The sequence below is a fragment of the Zalophus californianus genome, chromosome 15, assembly GCF_009762305.2.
Source record: "Zalophus californianus isolate mZalCal1 chromosome 15, mZalCal1.pri.v2, whole genome shotgun sequence".
Classification (NCBI taxonomy): domain Eukaryota; kingdom Metazoa; phylum Chordata; class Mammalia; order Carnivora; family Otariidae; genus Zalophus; species Zalophus californianus.
Genome location: NC_045609.1, coordinates 56,917,340 through 56,939,067, shown reverse-complemented (window position 1 = coordinate 56,939,067; position 21,728 = coordinate 56,917,340). Strand labels below are relative to the sequence as shown.

Here is a 21,728-nt window from a genome sequence, read left to right as displayed (position 1 = left end):
GTGCTGGGCGTGGAGCCTGCCTAAGATTCTCTCCCTTTCCCTCTCCCTCCCTCTCTGCCCCTCTCCCTTAGGAGCACATGCCTGTGTGTGCGTGCTCTTGCTCTTAAATAAATAAATACATAAATACATAAATAAAATCTTAAATAAAAACCCCCAGCTTAGGAGGGGGAGGGGGGAGGAAGAGAAGGGATCGTCCAGCAATAATTCCCAGGGGTAGTTTGAAGCCTTGCCAGTGGTACCATTGATTGTCACCTACTGTGCGCGACACTCTCTGGATAGTTTCACATGCTTTTGTTTATTTACTATTCTTACAGGCTTATGTTACAGATGAGGAAACTGAGGCACAAAGAGGCTTGCATTTGAACCCAGGTCGCCTAGCTCTCCTCCCAGACTGGCTCCTGCCTGGTCAGCTCCTCAGCATCGCTGAGCCCCCCCGCCCCCCGGGTCTGTTGGCCCTGCCATTTGCTGGCTTGATTCTGCTGATCGGGAGAGCAGAGGAAAGCGGGTCAGGAGGGCACACAAGGATCAGCAAGGGGAACTGGCCACTTAGGAGGGCGGTCAGGCTCGGAGCGGGAGGCAAAGGCAGCTCCCTCTGTCTTTCCTCTGTTCTGACAACAGCAGCGGGCACTTGACTGAGGTCAGAGGAGACTAGTTCTACCTTCACCCCACCAGGGTGCCCCTTCGGCATTACTCCCTGGTCACTTTCACCCTGTCCTCTTTCCTCCTTTTCAAACTTGACTTCTGGAGACAATGAAATAAATTCATTCACACCGAGATCAGCCCTGAGAAACAGTTTGCATCTCCTGGGAGTACCTGAGATTGATGAGTGGACAAAGCCCTGCTCCCTACCTTGAGTTCGGAGCCTGAGGCAGCATGGTTCAGGTCCTTGCCACCAAATGCCTCTAAAAGACCCACCTTGAAGGTCACCCGGAGACAGGGGCACACACATGCAGTCCACCCACCAGGTAAATCTGGGGCACCGGAATATCATCCCATGGGCTTGGGGGAGCCAACAGAGGGGGTAAGTGCAGAATTAATTTCCCTCCTGGGTGGGAGGGGTAGAATTTGAGGGCAAGCTTGAAGGACAGACAGAGACAAGGGAGGGGTGGTCCTGCCAGATCCCAGGAGCATCTCAGAGGGGGGTGTGCACCCGGTATCCCACCCCGGAGGCGCTGTTAACCTCTGCCCTGACGGTGCTCCTTGCAGTGGGGTGCCAAGGGGCCCTGGAGGCTCTGTCTCTGGGAACAGCGACTCCTGACCCCATGGGGCTCTCATGTGCTGATTTTCACCGCAGCCCGGTTCTCACTGAAGCCCCCAGACAGTGTCCCCCGGCCCCCAAATCCCCCCAAGAGAGCAAGGAGGGCAGTGGAGCCAGAGCGGTAGGCGCTCTGCCCCCTCCTGCGAGTGCCTCCCCTCTGCCCATTGCAGGTGGGCAGGGGCAAGCCACAGGTGACAGGTCAGAGGCCTCTGCCCTTGGCTCTGTCCGCCACTATAGGGAGGCCTCATCCAAGTCACCCACCCCCCAAAATAGGAGCTGGTGTCTCTGCCCCTCACTTTGAAATGCTGGCTGGGAGCAGGGACTGCAACCCCTTTCCTTTAGCCCGAGCTGAGGACTGGAGAATGTTTTAAATTTCCCTCTGTCAGTTGCAGGGCTCTCAAACTTTAACATGTGGATGAATCACCTGGGAGGCTTGCTAAAATCCAGATTCTGATGCGGCAGGTGGGGCCAGAAAGTCCATACCTCTAACAGACTCCCAGGGGGGCTCCACTGTTGCTGGCCCAGGTGCCAGAGGTGTGGGCACTGAGCCACCCACAGTGAGATGGAGTGGGGGGCTCACAAACAGCAACAGTGGGAGCCAGCCCAGCCCCCCCAGGCTGGCCGGGCCACCACACACCGGCCTCACTGGGAGGACTGTGTTGTTGGAAGGGAAGACTGAGGGGCTGGGAACTAACTGCAGGTCTCCCCCCAGGTCACCAAGTGGGCTGGTGGCAGAACTGGCTTCGAGTCTCAGTCTCTGGATTCCCAGTCCTGGATTTTCCAACCCTGACCCCCACCCCCCACCCCCCGCCCAGGGCCCCATAAGGACAATTCTAAAGTGTAGGCCGTGGCAGCTGACGGCACTGGGCCTGCTGAGAGCCCTGCACATGGCCTCAGTGAAGCCCCCAAGCCCACGATGATTCCCGCTTCCCACAGCCGGAGCCTCCTGGGGTTAGGAAACTTGTGAGTGCCCGCAATGGGTCCATGGCCGGCTGTGTCCGTTCCTGGGCCCGAGTCCTTACCTGACAGTCTCCCAACAAGGAAGACCTGGGTGAAGTGCCCTGCTTCCCTCCCCATTAGGCCCCTTATTGGGTAGGCTTCAGGTCACCAGTCAGGCTACAAGGGCAAGGGGCCAGGCCAGGCTTCCCAGGGCTTCCTTGTGGCTTGAGAGGCAGACAGAGTGGGCCCCGAGCTCTGCAGTGGGGTTGACAAGCTGGCGGCCGGAACCCGGGGCCGAGTCTGTCCTTGGCTGGTGCCCAGCAGTCCCCGGCTGGGCTCCCTGCTGATCCCCTCAGAGGCCAGTCTGCCGGCAGGGCCCAATCTGGTTAGAGCGTGAAGGGGGATTAGCAGCAAGAACATGGGGTCCCGACCTCGGCTTCCCACGCCCTGCTTTCCCCAGCCCTGGCAGAAGCTGGTGGGATTGGCGGAGTGTGCAGGAGGAGGGGGCCCCTGGGATAGTGCCCAAGTCAGGGTGTGGGCCTGGCTGCCCCCTTCTCTTCATAGAAAGGGGCCGGGCTGGGGTCTCTGGGGGTGTTCCCAGACCAAGGGGCTGCTGCAATTGGCAGCAGCTCACCTCTCAGGGCTCTTGATCTTGGGTGGTGGGGTTCAGACCATGAGGATCTTGGCCTTGGAACTCTTAACTGGAGTCCCCCACCCCCCTGCCATAGACTCTTAGGGGCTTCAGCTCCCTCTCTATCTTGTGGGGCCCCAGGAGAATCACCTTCGTCCAACGCTGCCCAAACCTCCCTGCTCATGTTGCTGGCGCCACCTCAGAACTGCCCAAGGGGGTTCAGTTACTAAGGTTCCATGAGGATGCGTGAAGGGACGGGCAGAGTTGATGACAAAACAAGAGCGACAAGTGCTCCTCCAACACCTCCCTTCCCTTTCAGAGCTCCCGCTGGGTCCACTGCTGCTGTGTTAGGCAGAGGAGGTTAAGTATACCGAGTGCCCGAGCGAGGAGGCTTGGTCTCTTACAAAGATGATGACACAAAGCCAGCCGGTCCAGCCCCAAGCCCCGGGCTTCCCCTCTCAGTTGCACCGCCTGTCCTCCCTCCTTGTTTTGGTCAGAAATACGCAGAGGGGTGAGAGCGAGAGAATGATGTGCATCCACGTTAGTTCAGTTCAGTTAAAAATTACCGAGCCCCCGCAATGTGCTAGGTCCAGGGATACTATGGGGAACACAAGAGACAGTACTCTTAAGAGATTATGGTCTGGGGCCAAAAAGAGTGAGAGAGAGATGATGGTCTGGAGTGGGAGATGGATATTAACCAAAAATCAGTATTAATTACATTCAGTATACTAATGTTTCATTATAAACCTGGATTAGTGCTAAGAAGGAAAAACATGGGGTCTTAGGAGTCTGAAGCCAAGGGAGCAGTCAGGGGAAGGGTCTGTAGACTGAGATGTGAAGGATGAATAGGAGTTTGCAGAGTAGAGGAAGAATATTCTAGCAGAGGGAATAGCAAGGGCAAAGGTCCTGTGGCAGGAGGGATTTGAAGAATTGAAGGAATGACAGCATAAGTGGAGTAACAGGCAGGAGTGAGAACCCACAGCACCTGTCATATCAGATCCTGCAAAGTAGGTTCCACTGCTCACCCCCACCCCATTTTGCAGATGAGAACACTGAGGCCAGAGAGTTTAAATGACTTGCCCAAGACCACATAATTTAAGTGGGTAAGCCAGGGCTTATTGAACCCATCTCTATTATGACACTCTGCTGTGGGCTCTCTCCTCTCCACCCTGGCCTCTCAGTGTGTGCTTCCTGGACCAGCAGCATTGGTATCCCCTGGGAGCTTGTCAAAGTCCAAGACCTCATCCTCACCCTTAGAATCTGGCCCTACACCTGTATTTATCTCCCCAGTCTGTCCCTTGTCTGGCTACTGCATCCTTGCTCTCCAGTCTGTCTTCCATTGTCCTCCCTGGGACTTCCTTCTGTGCCCCTATCTGCCCCATGGCTCTGCACCCTCTGTTTTCCCCTGGCCAGGGTCAGGCCACCAGCGGCTCCCACTTTGGGTTTGTCTCTCCAGCTCCAGCACCTTCCCTGTCTCAGTGTATCTCATTCTGCCCTGACCGACCCTAGGCCACGCTCCCTTCAGGGCCTGTGACAAGGCCACCAAGGGATGAGGAAACAGCAGAATTGCGATGTAAGGTGGTACCTTTTGGTATTGCATGCCAGCCTGGGGAAAATGGAGGTGAGAAACATTACTTCAAAGAGGTTTGGGAAAGACAAGACAATTGTTGACCAGATAGAAGGTCAACTGGGGCAAAAAAATGAGAATAGCTGTGTTAGGGTCTGTGCGGTGGCGGAGGCCTCTGAGCCCAGGAGGGCAGGCTTCTGGTGCCCCCTAGTGAGCGTACTGGAGACAACAGTCAGACCCTTAGGAAAGGGACTGGCCCGCTGTGTTTGAGGAGGGACAGAAGCCTGCTCTCTTAAATATTGCTGTGGAGGTCCTAGAACAGAAGCTTAAACACAAGAACTCATCTTTTCCAAACCCGTGTGGTAGGTATTTTTATCTCCATTTTATAATCAGGGACATCGAAGCGGTCAGGGGCATACCTTCCGGGGGCCTGGCTGATAAATGCTAGCAGCAGGCTTCGAACCCGGATCCTCTCCTCGCAGAGTTCACGCTCTTTCCAGCACCTCTTGTGCCGCCGGCATGCTGCCTTTTCCTCAGGCTTCCGAGGCCCACCCTTTCCTCTGGTCTAGAGGCTGGCCTCTTCCAGGGTCTGAAGTTCCCTTTCCTTGCCTCATTTTACCCGTGTGAGTGGCTTGCTCCTGTGGGCCGGCCCCAGGTGGCTCCACACCCACCCCTGGACCCTCACCTCCTGGATGGGCTCTCCTGCCTGCCCTGGGGGCAGCATCTTTCCTCTGTAAGCTTTGGTGCTCCTGAGCAATGTCTAAAGGCCATCGGATCAAATGCCTCTCTGGTGTAACCTGTCACCTTCTCTGGCCTACAAAGGCTTTTTCCTGCAGACACATTCCCAGCACATTCTGCTCCAGGCAAACCTAACTACTCCCGGGTAGTGCCCGGCTCTATTACGCCTCCTGCCTTTGCACAGACTGTTTCTGCCCCTTCCTTCCCCACTTAGCTCCTGCTGTGAGTCCTTATAGAATTGCGTTTCCTGAATTGCACTTTGATGCAATACTATTATAAGAACCAGACACTTGAAACCCATTTATTATAAGGCTCTAGTGTTATTGATTAGGCCACACTGTCATTTTTTTATAAGGATCCCTGGAGAATTCTTGTCTCATCTTTGTACCCCAAACAGCTATTCTCCTGACAAACTGGTCCTTTTGAAATTATATGTATATTGGGGACGCTGTTAAGGGACCACTGTCCCCCTTTTCCATCAGCTCTCAGAAAACCCAGAGCCCATGTTCTGCCCTGGACCTGGCAGGTGTGTGGGTGACATCGTGCCTTGTTCTTGGTATCTGCTATTGATTTTTCTTCTCTTTGCCCCACTTTTCACTCTTGCTCTCTTGCTTTTTTGTAAATCCCTATAAGCCACCTTAAAGCCTTTCTGGAACAAGGTTGTCTTAAATCAATACACTAATCGATACAAATAAAAAACCTTCCTTGCAGGGTGGGTGGTGGGGATTAAACAGAATAATGGATGTGAGTGGCCGGCCCAGAGTTCCCTCCCAGGCTTAGCTGAAGGGTGGCCTGCCAGCTGGGGCCGAGATGACTGTCCTGCTGGAGGTCCCCACCTGCTGTGCCCCCTCTGTTTCTTCCTGACTCTGTAGAAGTCTCCAGGCCCCTGCCCCTCCTTACCATTGTCTTGCCCTCACCATCCATGCTTTGTTCTCCCTGGTTCTCTGTGGGGAGGAAAAGGCAGATGGCTGTCTCGGTCTTCTCTTATCCTGCCTTTCTCAGAAGGTGTGCCGTCAGCGACGGGCTCCCCGTCCCTTGCCTCCCCTGGGATAGGGGGATCTCAGATACCCCAGGAACCAAGCTTGCCGTGTGGGAGCAGTGTGGCTTGCTGTGGCTTGCCGTGTCTGGGAGTAGTCAGTGTGTGGTGGGACTGTGCTGGGGCGGGGGGAGAGGAGATCATCTAGTTCAGACTGTGCATTTGACAAACGAGGAAACTGAGGCCCAAAGTGCAAAGCGATGGGGCCACATCGTGAACATATTTCAGCTCATTCATGTCAAATCTGAGCATGACCCTGCCTTCCTCAGAGGCTCTCAGGGGCCCTCGTCCCCTCAGAGTCAGAGCACGCTCTCTAGCACCGCCTCCAAGCCTCTCTCTTAGCCCATTCCCCCAAAGCAGCCCTGTTTTAGTCATTGACTGTTGAACCCTGAAACACAGTGGCTGAAAAGAACAACAAACATGTATTGTCTCCCAGTTTCTGTAAGGTGGCTGGGTGGTCTTGAATGAGATTGCAGTCAAGACGTTGGCTGGGGCTGCGTTAGTCAGTTCCGGCTACTGTAACAGAAATACCATAAACTGAGTAGTTTATAAACAAACAATATTTGTTCCTCACCGTTCTGGAGGTTGGAAAGGCCAGGGTCATGGTGCTGGCTGACTGGTGTTTGGTGAGGCCCCACTTCCTGGCTCATCGCTGTGTCCTCGCATCTCAGACCTCTCGTTCTCAGGGGGCTCCACCACCTTCAGGACCTACGCATTCCCCGAGGCCCCGCTTCCCAACACTGTCACACTGGGCATCAGGATTTCCGTGTCTGAATTCTGGGGGCCATGTCAACACAGAGTCTGGGAGCTTGACGGGGGCCGGGGAATCTGTTTCCTTGGTGCCTGACGGACATTGCTGGAAGCTGGTTCTCTCCGTGCAGGTCTCTCCAGGGTGACGCGGCGGCTGGCTTCTTGCAGAGACCGTGAGGAGAAGCCCCGGGAGCCCCTCCCAGCCCCTGCCAGCCGGCGTCTCTGGTTGACCTGTGTGGCCCACACAGCCTTGCTCCCAAGTCAGCGGTTTACCTGTCCGACCTGCCCAGTGCCAGGGTCTACTTAAGAAAGGGGAGAGATCAAGGTCATAGACCATGGGGACGGTAGGGCCAGGCCAGTACAGGGTGTGCCTTCACTGTGGCAATTACCTGCAGGACGGAAGCTGGGCAGGGGACAGAGTCACCAAGGTGCTCTCTCCAGGCAAGGAAGAGGTGACAACAGGATTAGCAGATAAGTAAAGGCTCAAGTGCTCTCCTGTCCTCTCAAGATGGAGGGGCTGCTGGGAATTGCAGAGAAAGGGGAAAGCAGCTCGGCAGGCAGTGCGGAGTGGGGGTGCCAGGACGGCAGGTAGCGCGTGGTGGGTGCTCCGAGGGACTGTGTGCCGGGGGGCCCTGTGGGCCATGTTCTTGGGGCTGGCAGTGAACCCGAAGGCCTGTCGGGTGACAGGCTGAAAGGAAGGACATGGTCAAAGCCCTGTGGGCCTGGCCCAGAAGGAGCTGGGGGGGTCTGTGGAACTGCCCAGCATTGGATCCCACGTCAGGACAGTCAGCCCCTGGCTGTCCAGGTTAAGGACCCTGAGGGCACATATGTTGTAGGGCTCGCCTGGGTCCCCATCTTGCTTTAACCTTGGGCAGATTGCTTCACTTCTTGGAGCTCGGTTCCCTCCTGTGCAGAATAGGGGAAGACATCCCTCCTACTTCTAGTTCCTGCTCCTAGGGCTGCTATGCAAAGGGGTAGCTCTGGGACCTTCACTTTCTGGGCTCGGATTCTGGAGCCACCACTCACCAGCTGTGTTCCCTTGACTTGGTCTGAGCCTTCCTCTTATCCTTCGGTAAAGGGGGACAGTAATAGTGTTTGCCCCATGGTTAGTGCCAGGGTCAAGTGAGTTCACATACGTGATGTGCTAGGCAGTGCTGGCCTCGGGGACACTCTTGGAACATGGTGGCAGTTGATGCCACTACTGTGGCAAGGAAAAGCTGCCCTGGAAAGGGGCATTTGTAAAAGTCTGTAGTAAGGATTCTAAGAGAGGAAGGGAGAGGCTGGTGGGCAGGTGCCTGAGGCCCTATCTGCCAGTGGAGCCAGAGGATGTGTCCAGAAGCTGGTCTGGGGCTTGCAGAGGCCAGGGATTTGCAGTGTCCCTGCGACTCCTCCTCCCTCACATCGGGACACTAATAATGGGGAGATGGTGACATCGTCAGTGACCCCTGCCATCCAGGCTGCAGGACAGGGATGCAGCCCTGTGGCCCCCGGCCAACATGAGAAACAGGCTGCATGGGGCAGCCTCTGGCGTGCGCTAGGCTCTTGGAGGTGGCTCTGCTGACGGCAGGCCTGAGAGCACAGGATCTGGAGTCAGACCCAGCCTGGATTTTGTGACCTGATTGTGCCACGTACTGGCCGGGTTACCAGTGGCACCTTACTCCTGAGCCCTTATTCCTTATCAGTAAAACAGAGTGAGTCTCGGGTGAACTTAGCACAGGTCCCAGGGTGGCTGTGGGCTCATCGAGAAGCCCCTCCTTTGCTTGTTCCTTTGCAGCCCTCGATGATGCCTTGGGGGCTGAGCTGACCTCTGGGGGTCTGTGGGCAGGGTTGGGGTCTGGCAGAATCGGTCACTGCTGCCCCAGGCTCGTCCCTCTGGCTGCAACCCCCTCTGTGTAGAGAGGGGAGGTAGTTGGGCACAAAGCTCCCTCCAGGGCAGGGTACTTCTCTCCAGCTCCATCATTCCTTCCTTGCTTCATTCCTTCAACAGATGCTCACTGAGCGGGACTTTGGGTGCCAGGCACTCTCCCGGATGCTGGAACACCATCTGGCCATCCCGACCTCCCTGACTCATTGGGGCACTCTGGAGAAATCTCTTCTGATCAGTGTTTTTCTCCCTCTGGCTTTATCCTCTCAGGGACCTGAGTGAGAACACAATCCAGGCCATCCCCAGAAAAGCTTTTCGTGGAGCTACAGACCTCAAAAATTTGTGAGTCCAGGCCTGGGAGGGAGAAGGGTGCAGGGGCCGGAGGGCCACCCCTTGCAGTATCCTTGTGCATCTCCCGAGCCCTGTGGCCCAGGCAGCCAAGGAGCTGGTATGGGCTCTGATACGGCTGGGGCCAGCATGGTCTTCTGGAACAGTCTGGGCTCGAAGGAAACAGGTGGCCTTTGGGGACTGGGTAGAAGGGAGTGTCATGAACTGTGGGTGCTTAGGTGAGGTTCATGGTCCATTTAAATGGCCCAGTCTGCATGCTCTTGCCCTTCAGTAGATTGAGAGAGCTTGGTGTGAGTCTTCTCTTCCAGGTCCATACTGTGGAAGTGGCCGCAAGTCAGTTAACTTCACTGAGCTTCAGTATATTGTTCTGTAAAATGGGACCATCATATTTGCCTCACAGGCTTGTTCTGAAGTTCAAATGAGACATGGAAATAAATATGCTTTGTCATGTGCTATTTAAATGTAATGGTTTCTTCCTATTATTCACATTTATTCTGGTCCAGGCTTATCACCCTCCAAGTTCGGACTGCGGCAGGAATGACAAATGCCCGGCATGCCTGTCACTCCCTGACCCCAAGTCTGTAGTAGACAACTGGGCACTGCCTTCTTTCCCAAGGGACCCCAATCACAGCTTCAGTTTATTCCAAAAACAGCATTCCAGGTGGCCACAGCTAGTCAGTCTCACTGGGCCCTCGGGGTGAAATCTGTGTGTGAGCTCTTGCTGCCGCTGCCCTTGGGAGAGGCTGTTTCGACTTCCAGTTGCCAGCACCCTCCGGCTGGTCTCCAAAGGGGGCGGGCAAGGTGCCCGCTCCCCGGAGGATATGCCAAGTTAGGTGGAGGAATAGAATATAACTTTTATTTATATTTATTGTTTTAACGAAATAAGAAAGAACGTAAGCTTTTGTTAGTATTTACTATTTGGATCAACACATATATACGGAACAAAAGATTGGGGCCAGGCCTCTTTGTTTTAAACTAATGGAGCGCTTGATCAAAGCATCTGGACGCCGCTGCTCTAGGCAACATTGCTTCCTGCACAACTTTCTTTTGCTTCACAGACAGCTGGACAAGAACCAGATCAGCTGCATCGAGGAAGGGGCCTTCCGGGCTCTGCGGGGGCTGGAGGTGCTGTAAGTGAAGCATGGGAAGGGCATCAGTGGCTGGAGAGCCTGGGAACGTGGGAGCTTGGCCCAGGCAGCCGGGGTCAGGCTGGGAGCAGCCCAGGAGGTGTGAGCCCCCCCGGGACGCAGTGCTAGGCCCAGGGCAGAGGCCATGCTCTCTGCTCTCCTGGACTCGCCACCCAGGATGGGGGGAAACCAGCTCGTGGGGTCATGCCTGCAGCGCCTGACCCAGGCTTACCCTGCGCACGATGAAGCCCAGGGCAGTATCTGTGGCTTCCAGGACTTTCTGACACATGAGGCAGGAATGCCTCCCCGTCTCCCTCCGTGAAACCCCACACTTACTTCCCAACCAGCTCAAGCCCACAGGCAGCCTTTCCCTCCTCTTGCTCTACCTCCCTGTCCCGACGTGGAGTCTGTGGTACCTGCCTTATCACCTCTGTCCCAGCTCAGGGGTTTCCCTGAGGGTAGCTCTGTGTCTCTAGCTCTTCAGTGGGCGTATTCTCCAGGATCCAGCCCAGTCCCGGCTCCCCTGGAAGGGGGACCATGGATCTGGGTGTGAGAGTCTGAGTGCGTGTCAGAGAGAAGCCTCGTGCCCTCCTTCCAGTGTAACTGCCGACCGCACAGACGCCCTCTGACTCTGGTTTCCCCTGACCAGGACCCTGAACAACAACAACATCACCACCATCCCCGTGTCCAGCTTCAACCACATGCCCAAGCTGCGGACCTTGTGAGTTGGCCCAGGGGCAGCCAGGGGCCCAGCGGCCAAGTGGGGGCTGGCTCCAGGGATGGTGGGGAAGGGGCTGAAGGCGTCCACGGGTGGGAGAAAGAGCTCCTTCTTCTTCTTTGCGTTCTCAGTGGTCATCCATTCAGGGTGGTGGTGTCGGAGTCCAAGGGGGAGGGAAGTGACCCAAAATGGAAGGATATTGAATGTCATTTATATTTGATTTTTCCTCGGAATACAATTGATTTATTTTTGTGTTTAAAAATGAGTGATGGGCTTTCGGGCAGCGGGTCCGTGTGGGCTCAGTGGGATGAATCATTTGCTGGTCACACTCCGGCCAGTGGCTGCCCCACGCGAGCTGGGAGGGCGGGGGGCGGCCGCCGGAAGTGTCCTGCTGCTGCGGGTAACCCCCAGTTGGCTTGAGCTCCGACTCTGGGGCTGCATGGAGCACCGGAGGCTTGGCCCGCTCCCTGGTAGGGGGGCGTTCCCACTATTGGGCTGGGGGCTGGGGGCCCAGGTGGGTGGGTTGTGAGCTACCCTCTCCCCCCGCAGCCGCCTGCACTCCAATCACCTGTTCTGCGACTGTCACCTGGCCTGGCTCTCACAGTGGCTGAGGCAGAGGCCAACCATCGGGCTCTTCACCCAGTGCTCAGGCCCCGCCAGCCTGCGTGGCCTCAATGTGGCCGAGGTCCAGAAGAGTGAGTTCAGCTGCTCAGGTGGGTGCAGGCCCTGCCGGGGCTCTCGACTGCCCATCACCTGCCTTCTGCTCCCCCCGCCCCACCCCTGCATCTTGTTCCCTCCCATGACCTCCTGTCACCGTGCACTAACATCCGGCCCACCCGTGACCTCCTCTCTTCGCCCATCACCTCCTGTTCTTATCCACCACCCCCTGGACCGCCCACACCTCCAGTCCTCACCCGTCACCTCCTGTCCCCTCCCACTTCCCCCTCCTGCCCCATCTATCATCTCCTGTTCTCACCCCTCGGAAAAAACCATGCCCGAGAATATTCAAGACGGCTTTTTTTCATAGTAGCCCCGGGTTGGAGACAGCCCAAATGTCCACCAGCAAGGGAACGGATAAACTAATTATGATCTGTCCATACAATAGAATACTGCTCAGCAGTGACAAAGAGCAAGCTGCTGATATACACAACAGTGTGGGCGAATCTCAAAGCTTCTGTATTGAGCGGAAGAAGCCAGACACAAGAGGACCTGCTGTCTGATTTCATTTATGTGAAGTCCACAAATCAGCAGAACGAATCTTTGGTGATAGATCTCAGAATAGCGGCTGCCTCGGAGAAGGGGCATGAGGGAGCCCTCTTGGGTGATAGAAATGTTCTATGTCTGGGGACGGTTCTGTGGGTGTACCCATGAGCAGAACTTTAGCCAGCTATACACTTAAGATGGTGCACCTGTGTGTTCTACTTCAATTTAAAAAATTTATATCAGCCACTACACTTTATCCCGGTTTTACCACCTATTAGCTGTGTGATTGTCCACAAATTAAATAATATCAAGGACTCAGTTTTCTCATCTGTAAAATGGCCACAAGAACATCACACCCCTCATAGGTTAAATGAGATACTGCATATATAACCCTTCCCACAGCATGTGGCCCAGAGTGAGTACCCGATGAACATAGTCCTTGTCATTCTCCGGTGACCACTGAGGAGACTGAGGCTCAAAAGGCTTCTTGTCATTCTCCGGTGACCACTGAGGAGATTGAGGCTCAAAAGTGTTGAGTGACATGGACTAGAACCTGGAGCTTTAGAATTTAGGCCAGGATTTCCTAGCGTGTGAATCACACTCTCATGCAGCTGAGTTAGGTTCAGATTCAAGTTCAGCAAATATCTATCAAGCACGTGCTATGTGCTAGGCGCCCACAGAGTTACATGGTAGTCCTCGGTGACCTCCTCTGGTTCATCCGCATTCAGAGAAACACTATATGCCCTGTCCCCACCCGTGATGCTGTATCTGGGGTGGGAGGTGCTAGCATGGGACACCCCCCGGTCACAGCCTACTGTTTCCTCAGGCCAAGGGGAGGCGGGCCGAGTGCCTTCCTGCACCCTCTCCTCCGGCTCCTGCCCGGCCATGTGCACCTGCAGCAATGGCATTGTGGACTGTCGTGGCAAAGGCCTCACGGCCATCCCCGCCAACCTACCTGAGACCATGACGGAGATGTGAGTACGGGCCAGGGCGGATGCTGGGCCGCGGGCCCTTGGGCCAGGCCAGGCTCTGGTAGTCCAGTGAAGGGCTCACCCGAGGCCCCTCCGTGCAAATGGAGGAGAGATAGCCAGCCTTGGCTGGCCTGAGCCCTCTACCCAAAGCTGGGCCCCTCTAGAGAGTTGGGAGGGGGTGTCCCTCTGTGGTCTTTTTGTCCAGCCCAGCGGGGTGAGTCTGCTGGAGTTGGTTTCTTAGTAGTAGCCTGATTTGTGGGCTCCTTTCGGCCACAAAAATCTGGGGTAATGGGACTCAAATACAGCAGCTCCCTTCCTCTGCCGGTGCCAGCCTATGGAGGATGGGAGCAGGGGCAAAGGGCCTGGTTTGGGTGGCAGCAGTCAGGACCCAGCTGCTTCTGTGTCCTCTCTCTGCAGCCGCCTGGAGCTCAATGGGATCAAGTCCATCCCCCCAGGAGCCTTCTCTCCCTACAGAAAGCTGCGGAGGATGTGAGTGTCTCCTGCCACTTCCTGGGAGTCAGGATGGGGCAGGGGGAAGGGCCTGGAACAGACATGTCACCGCCGTGGGGCAGGTTCATCTGTGATGTGTGGATGGCGGCGGTGTGACCTGACCTCCTCACAGTTAGCGTGGGGCCCACGTGGGGTGTTGAACCTGAGTCTGGCACATGACCAGAGCTGACTGTCATCCTCCATCTCAGCCGGGGCACTCCTGGGAGCAATTGCAGACGTGAGAGGGGGGTGTAGGGGACAGCTGAGCTGCGGGGTAAGGCTTCCTCAAGAACGGACCAAGGCTGGACTGCCGGCCTGAGCACAAGCCTCAGACTGCACAGGGAAATATGGCCGGGGGCTTTTCATGGGGATGGGAGAACTGGCCCCTCAGTTTTCTAGAAATGCCTGCCCTCCTGTGGCATCTGGGAGGAGGGGCCAAGCAGGGCTCCGGTGGCTGCCAGGGGATTCAGCAGGTTTCCCTCCTGCTCACCTTGTAGAGACCTAAGCAACAACCAGATCGCAGAGATCGCGCCCGACGCCTTCCAGGGCCTCCGCTCCCTGAACTCGCTGTGAGTAGCCGTGCCAAGTCTGCCAGGGTCCAGGGTGCCCCCATCCCTGTGCCAGGGCCCCTCCAGAGGCGGAGGCCATTCCCAGCTCCCCCTTCCTCGCTGGCGGACACTCTGCAGCTGAGAGGGGGTGGCGGGATACAGCCCCGAGCTGTTGCCCCTGACAACTCTGATGCTTTTCCTGCCCCAAAGGGGATTTTCCCAGCATTCTTGGCTGCAGTCACCTGACTTGGCCCAGCCTTCATGTTGGCCCCGCCTCCCTCCCTTCCGGATCCCCCGCATTCTAAGCTCCTAAACCTTCCCCAGCTCACTTATAAGGGCAGCCACTCCCAGCTCCAGTTGTGACATCTGCCACAGCTTGTGCCGTTCATCTCAGGTGTGCTCGCAAGTTGTGGTGGGGGATGAGAAAAAAAGCATTTTCTTCTACCTCTCCCCATTTCCCTTCCCTGGAGGGTTTATGAGGGGGGGTGGTCCATTAGTCTACAAAATGCCATGCAGCATCAAACATTCATCTTGGAAATGTTACTTCATCTCTCTCTTTCCCAGAGCCCTTGCTTGCACCCCCAGGTTCACCAAGCCCCCCACTCTCTGAGGTCCCACAGCACCTGTCTATACAGAGTGCACTCAGGGTACCCTGTAGTTGGGTGAGCCCCCCATTGGTAGAGGCCATTTGTTGCTCTGAGGAGTGAGTGTTTTTGCTTATCGTTGGCAGCACTGAACACAGGCCTTGCATAGATTAGGGGCCTGGAAAGTGAAATAGGATGGAACTCCCCCTTGGGGAGTATAGGAGGCTACCAGCTCAGTGCCTCTGTGTGCACCCTCTTCTCTTGGAGTGGAGTGTGAGGTAGTGGGTGGGACCAATTGTGAATGGCACCCCTTAAGTGCCATATACAACCTGCACAGCTGTACCTGACAGCCTGGTGATGAGTCTCTGTCATTGGCTGAGGAGATCAGATTCTGGAGGTGGCCTGCCAAAATGCAGGGATCTTCATCTGAGAAATGAATGAAACTTTCTAAATTGGTACATGACAATAGCCCATTTAAGTGGGTTCCTATTGCTCATGGATACCTGGTCAAAGCCGTCTCCCCACTATAGGGAACTTTGGTGCTGATGTCATGCTAATAGACCCCGCTGCCAGTGTCCACCTTGGCAGAGCCTGACCTGGTCTCCCTGCTTCAGCTCCTGCCCCCTCCACTCTGATCTTTCCAAATGCAAATCTGATCCTGTCTCAGAGGCTTCCTGGTGCTCACTGGGTAAAATCCAAGCTATTATTCCATTTGTTTCCTCTACTCAAACCACACTGAATTCACATGGGCCAACCTGGATCCCACTGCAGGGCCTTTGCTTCTGCCATGCCCTCCTCCAGAAAGGATCCTGAAGTACAGACTGTTTTTACACAGGCTGAGTTGTTTCCGGGGTGGCTTGTGGGGGCTGCTTGCAATATTGGGAATGGAGTATACCCTGTCCCCAAGCCCTGGTGATACTTCTCCCTCTGCCTAAACCCATTCCTGCATGGCTTTTTGGAACCTATGCTTCTTCCCTAATCGTACATGGAATTCCTGCCCAACGCAGAGGGAACAAAGGTAAAGAAACCCACTTGTACCCCCACCGCCTAGACCTCCGCACAGCTAAACTTTGATCTGTTTCTTTCTGGTGTGTTATCTGTTGCTTGACGTCAGAGCTCATTCCGTGCAAGCCGTCTGGCATTCATGGTTTTTTCTTGTAATTCTCTGAAAATATGTTAATTACCCTACCCATGGGATTTTCTCCTCTTTGAACAGTCTCATTTTACATCCGGGGCCAGCTTAATTTCCTATGGAGTTCCCCAAAGGGCCCCTTTGCAGGCTTCTGTGGGTTCCATGCATGAGGCAGAGAGCAGGTACTGGGGGCCTGCTCTGCAGTAGTTGGGATCACGGCTGCCTCTAGCCCGTTGGAAACTACAAACGGAGGACCCTATCTTAACACACTTTACTGCCACCTGCTGGCAGCTTGTTACAACAAACCTACACCACTGTGCTGTGCCCTGTGAATGGTTTAGAGGGGGTGCCATTGTGTGGGTGCGACTTGCAAAGTCGTGCCCCACCTGGTAGGCTGTCCTCTTACTCTCTCTTTCTGCTGCCTTTTGTCTCCAGGGTCCTGTATGGGAACAAGATCACAGACCTCCCCCGGGGTGTGTTTGGAGGCCTGTACACCCTACAGCTCCTGTAAGGACCCATCTGCAGGTGTCCTTGGGTAGCGCCCAGGGAGGGGGCTAGTATTCCTCGGGCCTCTCAGACTAGCCTTGCCAGCCTCTTTGGGGTACAGGACTCAATGAGGCAAGGAGTTTGGACAGTGGCAGAGCTGGGGGTGCTGCGAGGGACCCTGGGATTCTTTTGAGGCCAGGGAGGGAGGGAGGGGGGTCAGGTTCAGAGCAGATCCTGGGACGCTTGAGCTGAGGGGCTCCCGAGTTGCAGCCTGTGTTCCCGAGGAGGTCAGGGTGGCTGGGGACAGAGTTGTCTCCTATGGGGGGACACTTGGACCCAGCTCAGCCTCCCTGAAGCATGGGAGTTCAGGCAGGGGTGCTCTCCCAGGACCCAAGGGGCGCAGAACCCAAATGCTCCATCTCAGGTGCCTGGCAACCCGGCAGACTCTGGAAAGGAGGGGAGCCTCCAAAATGCCTTTGGGAGGTGGCCTGACCACTGTGCTTTCTGCTTCCCAAGAACTCTGTGAGCACTTGTAGCAGTTTCCTTGAAAGCGAGAGGAGCTGGTGGAGCAGGACGGTCCCTTGCACAGAGAGGGCAGTCGGAGGTCTCGGCTTCCTGCACGCAGCGGACAGCCAGAGGGCCGGACTCCCCGCGCCAGCTCCTGTGCACTTCTCCCCCAGACAGTGCACGCTTGGTGCCAGGGAGGTGCCCAGGGCATGTTGACGCGGCCGATTCTGCGCCTCTCCCCTCACCACCCGGCCCTGGTCTGCCCACAGGCTCTTGAACGCCAACAAGATCAACTGTGTCCGGCCCGATGCCTTCCAGGATCTGCAGAACCTCTCACTTCTTTCCCTGTATGACAACAAGATCCAGAGCCTCGCCAAGGGCACCTTCACCTCCCTGCGGGCCATCCAGACCCTGTGAGTGCCCTCTTGCTCTCCTTCCCTCAGTCCCAGCAGGAGGACCTAGGGAGGAGTGACAGCCTCCGGGGACAGGCAGCTGTCTTGCCCTGTGCCTTTTGCTCACCAGGAGTGGCCTCTTATAGAGGAAAGAACACAGACTTTGGGTTGGATAGTCCTGGGTTCGACTCCCAGCTGTGCCTCTTCTTGATTGTGTGACTCTGGCCAAGTTAATCAGCTTCTCTGGGCCATTTATAAAATGAGGATACTATTTTCTTGATAAGGTTGTTAGGAGATAAAAGGGGACGTTTACACAGAGCTGAGTTCATTATAAGTGCTTCTGAAATGGCTGCTCAGTGGGCATTTATTAATTTCGTCATGGCCATTGTTTATCTGCTGGACAGTGCTCTCCATCAGATAATATCCGCATGGGGTGGGGGCAGCGCAGGTGTGAAACAGGCCAAATAAAAGGCTCAGCTCCTGCTCCCCGGGGACCCTGCGCATCAGCAAGGACGTCAGGCCTGAAGACAAACTTGTTAAAGCCCACACACCCGCCTGCAGCCCCCTCCTGCTAATTAACTTACTTACAGGCAGGAAGAGGAAGATGGAGCGCGACAGGGAAATCTTGCCAAGTATGTGAAATCAGAAGTTACAGGGAGACACGGGCAAGGTGGAGGATTTTACACAGCTGACGGGATGTCTGAGAGAGATGCATGAAGGAGAGTTCAAGGCTGGGGACCCACACGCAGGAAAGCCTGGGGGATAGGGACCTGGACTGAGGGTCTCATGTGAGGAGCTTGTCTCCGTCTCCGGGTGGAAGGAGAGTGAACACATCACATGGATTGCCCTTCCTGGGGGTGGCCTCTGTCTTTGGCTGGATCTCAGAGAGCGTTTCTGCTGGCCAGACGCCAGGCCTGAGACCTTGGCCACTGTCGGCAGGCACTGGTGGGGTACAGAGCTGGGGCAGAACATCAGAACAGGAAGTCTTCCCGCAGGTGAGACGGAAATAGCAGGACACTGAGAACAACAGCAGTCGTTGCTATTCGTCGAACCCTGACCCAGGGCCAGGCTGCGGCTTGTTCCGTGTGTTATCTTCCTGAACATTCACAATGGCCGGTGGACGTATGGTCTTATCGTCCCGACTTCACTGATGAGGAAACTGAGGCAGGAGGTCATGGGACTCACTCAAGGTCACACAACATCTCGTAGAGCAATGATTTGGTCTCGGGCGTCTCCTCACCATCCCTGAGAAGTTAGTTAGCTTTCCCCTCAATTGTGTTTTTTTTCATAAGAATAGACCTCATTATTTAAGGTGGAAGAGCAGAACGGGACTTTCATAAACGACTATTATATATTAACAACCAGAGTACAGTTTGGAACAAGAATAAAAGAAACACAGACCCAGGAATAATCAGATATTCTCAATATAGGTTTGGAGGATTAAACGCCTTGACTGAGTCACGGGTCAGGCCTGAGCAGATTTAAATAACCCACATCCTGCTTGATCTGTCTGTCGGTAGCTCCGAGATCTGTGGCTGAGTACCTGTGCCCCACTCCTGACTTTGCTGCCATTTTCCTTGCTCCAAGAGATTTTTCAAAGTTTTATTTAAAAAACAGCTTTAATGAGGTATAACTTATATACCATAAAATCCACCTGTTCTAAGTATACAACTCCATGATTTTTCCTGTATTTACAGTTGTTCTACGATCACCACGATCATCAGGATCACATTTTAGAACGTTTCTGTCACCTCCCCAAAATCCCTTGTGTTCATTTTACAGTCAGTCCCGATTTCTAGCTGATTCCCAGGCAACCACTAATCTAATTTCTGTCTCTATAGTTTGCTTTTTCTGAACACTTCATAGAAATGGAATCATCATAGGGTGCCTGGGTGGCTCAGCCGGTTAAACATCTGACTCTTGATTTCGGCTCAGGTCATGATCTCAGGGTCATGAGATCCAGCCCCGACTTGGGCTCTGCGCTGGGTGTGGAGCCTGCTTAAGATTCTCTCTCTGCCTCTGCCCCTCCCATCCCACTCCCGCTCCCTCTCTCTCTCTTAAAAAAAATGGAATCATCATGATATATCTTTTGTGACTGACTTTTCGTGTTTTTGAGGTCCATTCACACTGTAGTGTGTATCAGGGCTTGGTTCCTTTTTATGGCCAAGTGATTTCCCATTGAGTGGATTGAACACATTGTATTTATCCTTCCTAGTGGGTGGACATTGGATTTCCACTTTGGGATCATTATGAGTAAAGCTGCTGTGAATATTTGCTTACAAATCTTTATGTGGACAAATGCCTTCATTTCTCTTGGGCTTTCTGGGTCACATAGGAAATTTACGTTTAACTTTTTAAGAAATTGTCAGTTTTCCAAAGTGGCGGTAAATCCCATTTTACATCCCCCCCAACAGTGTATAATAAGGGTTCCGGTTTGTCTACGTCCTTGCCCATACTTGGTATCACTTGTCTTTGTGATTATAGCCACTCTAGTGGGTGTGAGCTGGTGTCTCATTGTGGATTTAATTTGACTAATGATGCTGAGCATCTGCCCCAAAAGGCTTCTAGCTGTGACTTATTAATGCATATTTCAAGAAGGACATTGAGAATAAAGTCTTCCCTTCTGCCTTCTACTCTCACAAATATTTATGGAGGAAAGGGCATGGCCCCACATGCAGCTCATTTCTGGGTGTGCCTTTAACATGATGATATTTTCCCAAGCAGGTATTCTTTTTCTTCTTCCTGAGCATTTTCCCTTCTCAGCTCTCTGCTCTTTGGGATTGTTAAAAATTCCAATTTGTGTCAAATTCTTAAGCCATTTGTCTCTGTGGGTGGTTCACAAATAACCTGTTCTTAAAAAGGATATATTCTACCCCACACCCCTTGAACATTTTAATACATGCCTGAACAACATAATTGGATTGATTTTAAACAGAGTTCTCTACTGAGATTGTGATAAAGGGAAGCAATTAGTTCAGGCAGAGGCCAGGCAGTGAGGCACGGGCATCTAGGTGCAGCTGGGTTGCGGGGCGGATCCCAGAGGAGGCCCCGAATTCTAATGTATTTTTCGGTCATCGATGGAATCTGCCACGGGGCTTCAGAAAACACACCTTTTCTGTGCAAACAGACAGTTTAAATGGGGAGACAAATGTCCAACCAGATGCAGAAGCGGGGCTGGCCCACCTGGCGATGCTGACAGGAGCCAGGACTCAGGCAAGGAAAGCGGGGACATGGCCCAGGGGAGTGGCAGGGACATCTGGGCAGAGAAGGCTCCAACCAAGTAGCCCAAGCGGGAAGCAGAGCCCAGGAGGTGACGAATAGGAGAGCATGGCCAGGGTCAGGGCTGAGCTGGGTACAGACCCTGGGCAGGGCTCATGCCTCTGTTTGCATGGCCCTGGAGCCCCATCAGGGCTCTGGGCTGAGGCCAATAAGTAGATGGCCTGAACTGGTGGCATTAGATGGAGAAGTGGCCATCCATGACTAGTCCTCCGAGCTGGCCCCTGCTCTGTCTCCCTGTAATTCCATGCAGAAGCATTGGCTCTCAGGTATAGGTGCTGGAATATTCTTCTCTGGCTGTCTCGGTTTAGAAAGCAGGGCATGCCCAATGCTATGATGGCCAAGACACAGGTCAGCAAGCTGGCTGCTGGGGTGGTTCAGATGTGGCTGGTATGAGCCTGTTGCGGTGGGGAGGGCCCATGAATGGGAAAGCCACCCATGCGGTCCCTGAGAGCACCCCAGGTTCCTACAGTCAGCATTGCCTGCCAGCTATCTGCTCCCCACCTTTATCCTGCTGGTCACACAGGCAGCCTGGCAAGAGAATATGAGTGATTTCCCCATAAGTAACTGTTTAGCCATGTTTTCTGAGTTTCCCTTGTGTCCAAAGACAGGGTGTAAAATGGCCAGGGGGGTGGGATGGGGGGAGGCAGCCCTCATGGCCTGGGGTGGGAATGGAGATTCCCATAAGTGAGGGGCCGCAGTGCGCACTTTGAGACATGCCCACCCCAGCTGCAGGACCAGCCTTGCCACCGCTGGTCCCATCCCCTTCCTGACAAAGCCTATGGAAAGAAGCTGCTGTTGCCCGAGACTACAGGGAGGGGACCACCCATGACAAAGGCCTCTGGGCACCGACAGTCCTGGGCTCTAATACCTGTTCTGTCCCCTCACCTGTGGAAGGCTGGGTGGTCCGGCCGGTCTCTCCAGGTCACTCTTGCCTCCACTTGTGTTTGTGAAACGTCTTGGGGGGTGGGTATGGGTGAGTAGATGGACTTGCAGTGGGGGGAGTGCAGCAGGGACAGCTCGGAGCTCCAGAGCCTGTGGAGATCCTTCCCTACTGCCATGTTCTGGCCAGACTTCTCCGTAGCTGGTGGGCGTACCCAGGCAGTGGCCCAAGGTGGTGTGTTTCAAGCCACCAGCGAGCAGCGAGGCCCCATCCAGGCAGAG

At 54.7% G+C, this 21,728-nt stretch overlaps 1 protein-coding gene across 2 annotated transcripts in view; it reads left to right on the top strand.

Annotated features, from left to right (window-relative positions):
- Window positions 1-21,728, top strand: part of SLIT1 (slit guidance ligand 1) — a 165,853-nt gene that overhangs the window by 104,908 nt on the left and 39,217 nt on the right. For both annotated transcript variants that reach the window (XM_035724321.1, XM_035724322.1), the window contains exons 5-13: window positions 9,054-9,125; window positions 10,190-10,261; window positions 10,908-10,979; window positions 11,526-11,689; window positions 13,006-13,153; window positions 13,568-13,639; window positions 14,137-14,208; window positions 16,339-16,410; window positions 17,166-17,309. In XM_035724321.1, coding sequence (XP_035580214.1) covers window positions 9,054-9,125; window positions 10,190-10,261; window positions 10,908-10,979; window positions 11,526-11,689; window positions 13,006-13,153; window positions 13,568-13,639; window positions 14,137-14,208; window positions 16,339-16,410; window positions 17,166-17,309 — 888 coding nt within the window. The remainder of the gene's footprint in view (window positions 1-9,053; window positions 9,126-10,189; window positions 10,262-10,907; window positions 10,980-11,525; window positions 11,690-13,005; window positions 13,154-13,567; window positions 13,640-14,136; window positions 14,209-16,338; window positions 16,411-17,165; window positions 17,310-21,728) is intronic.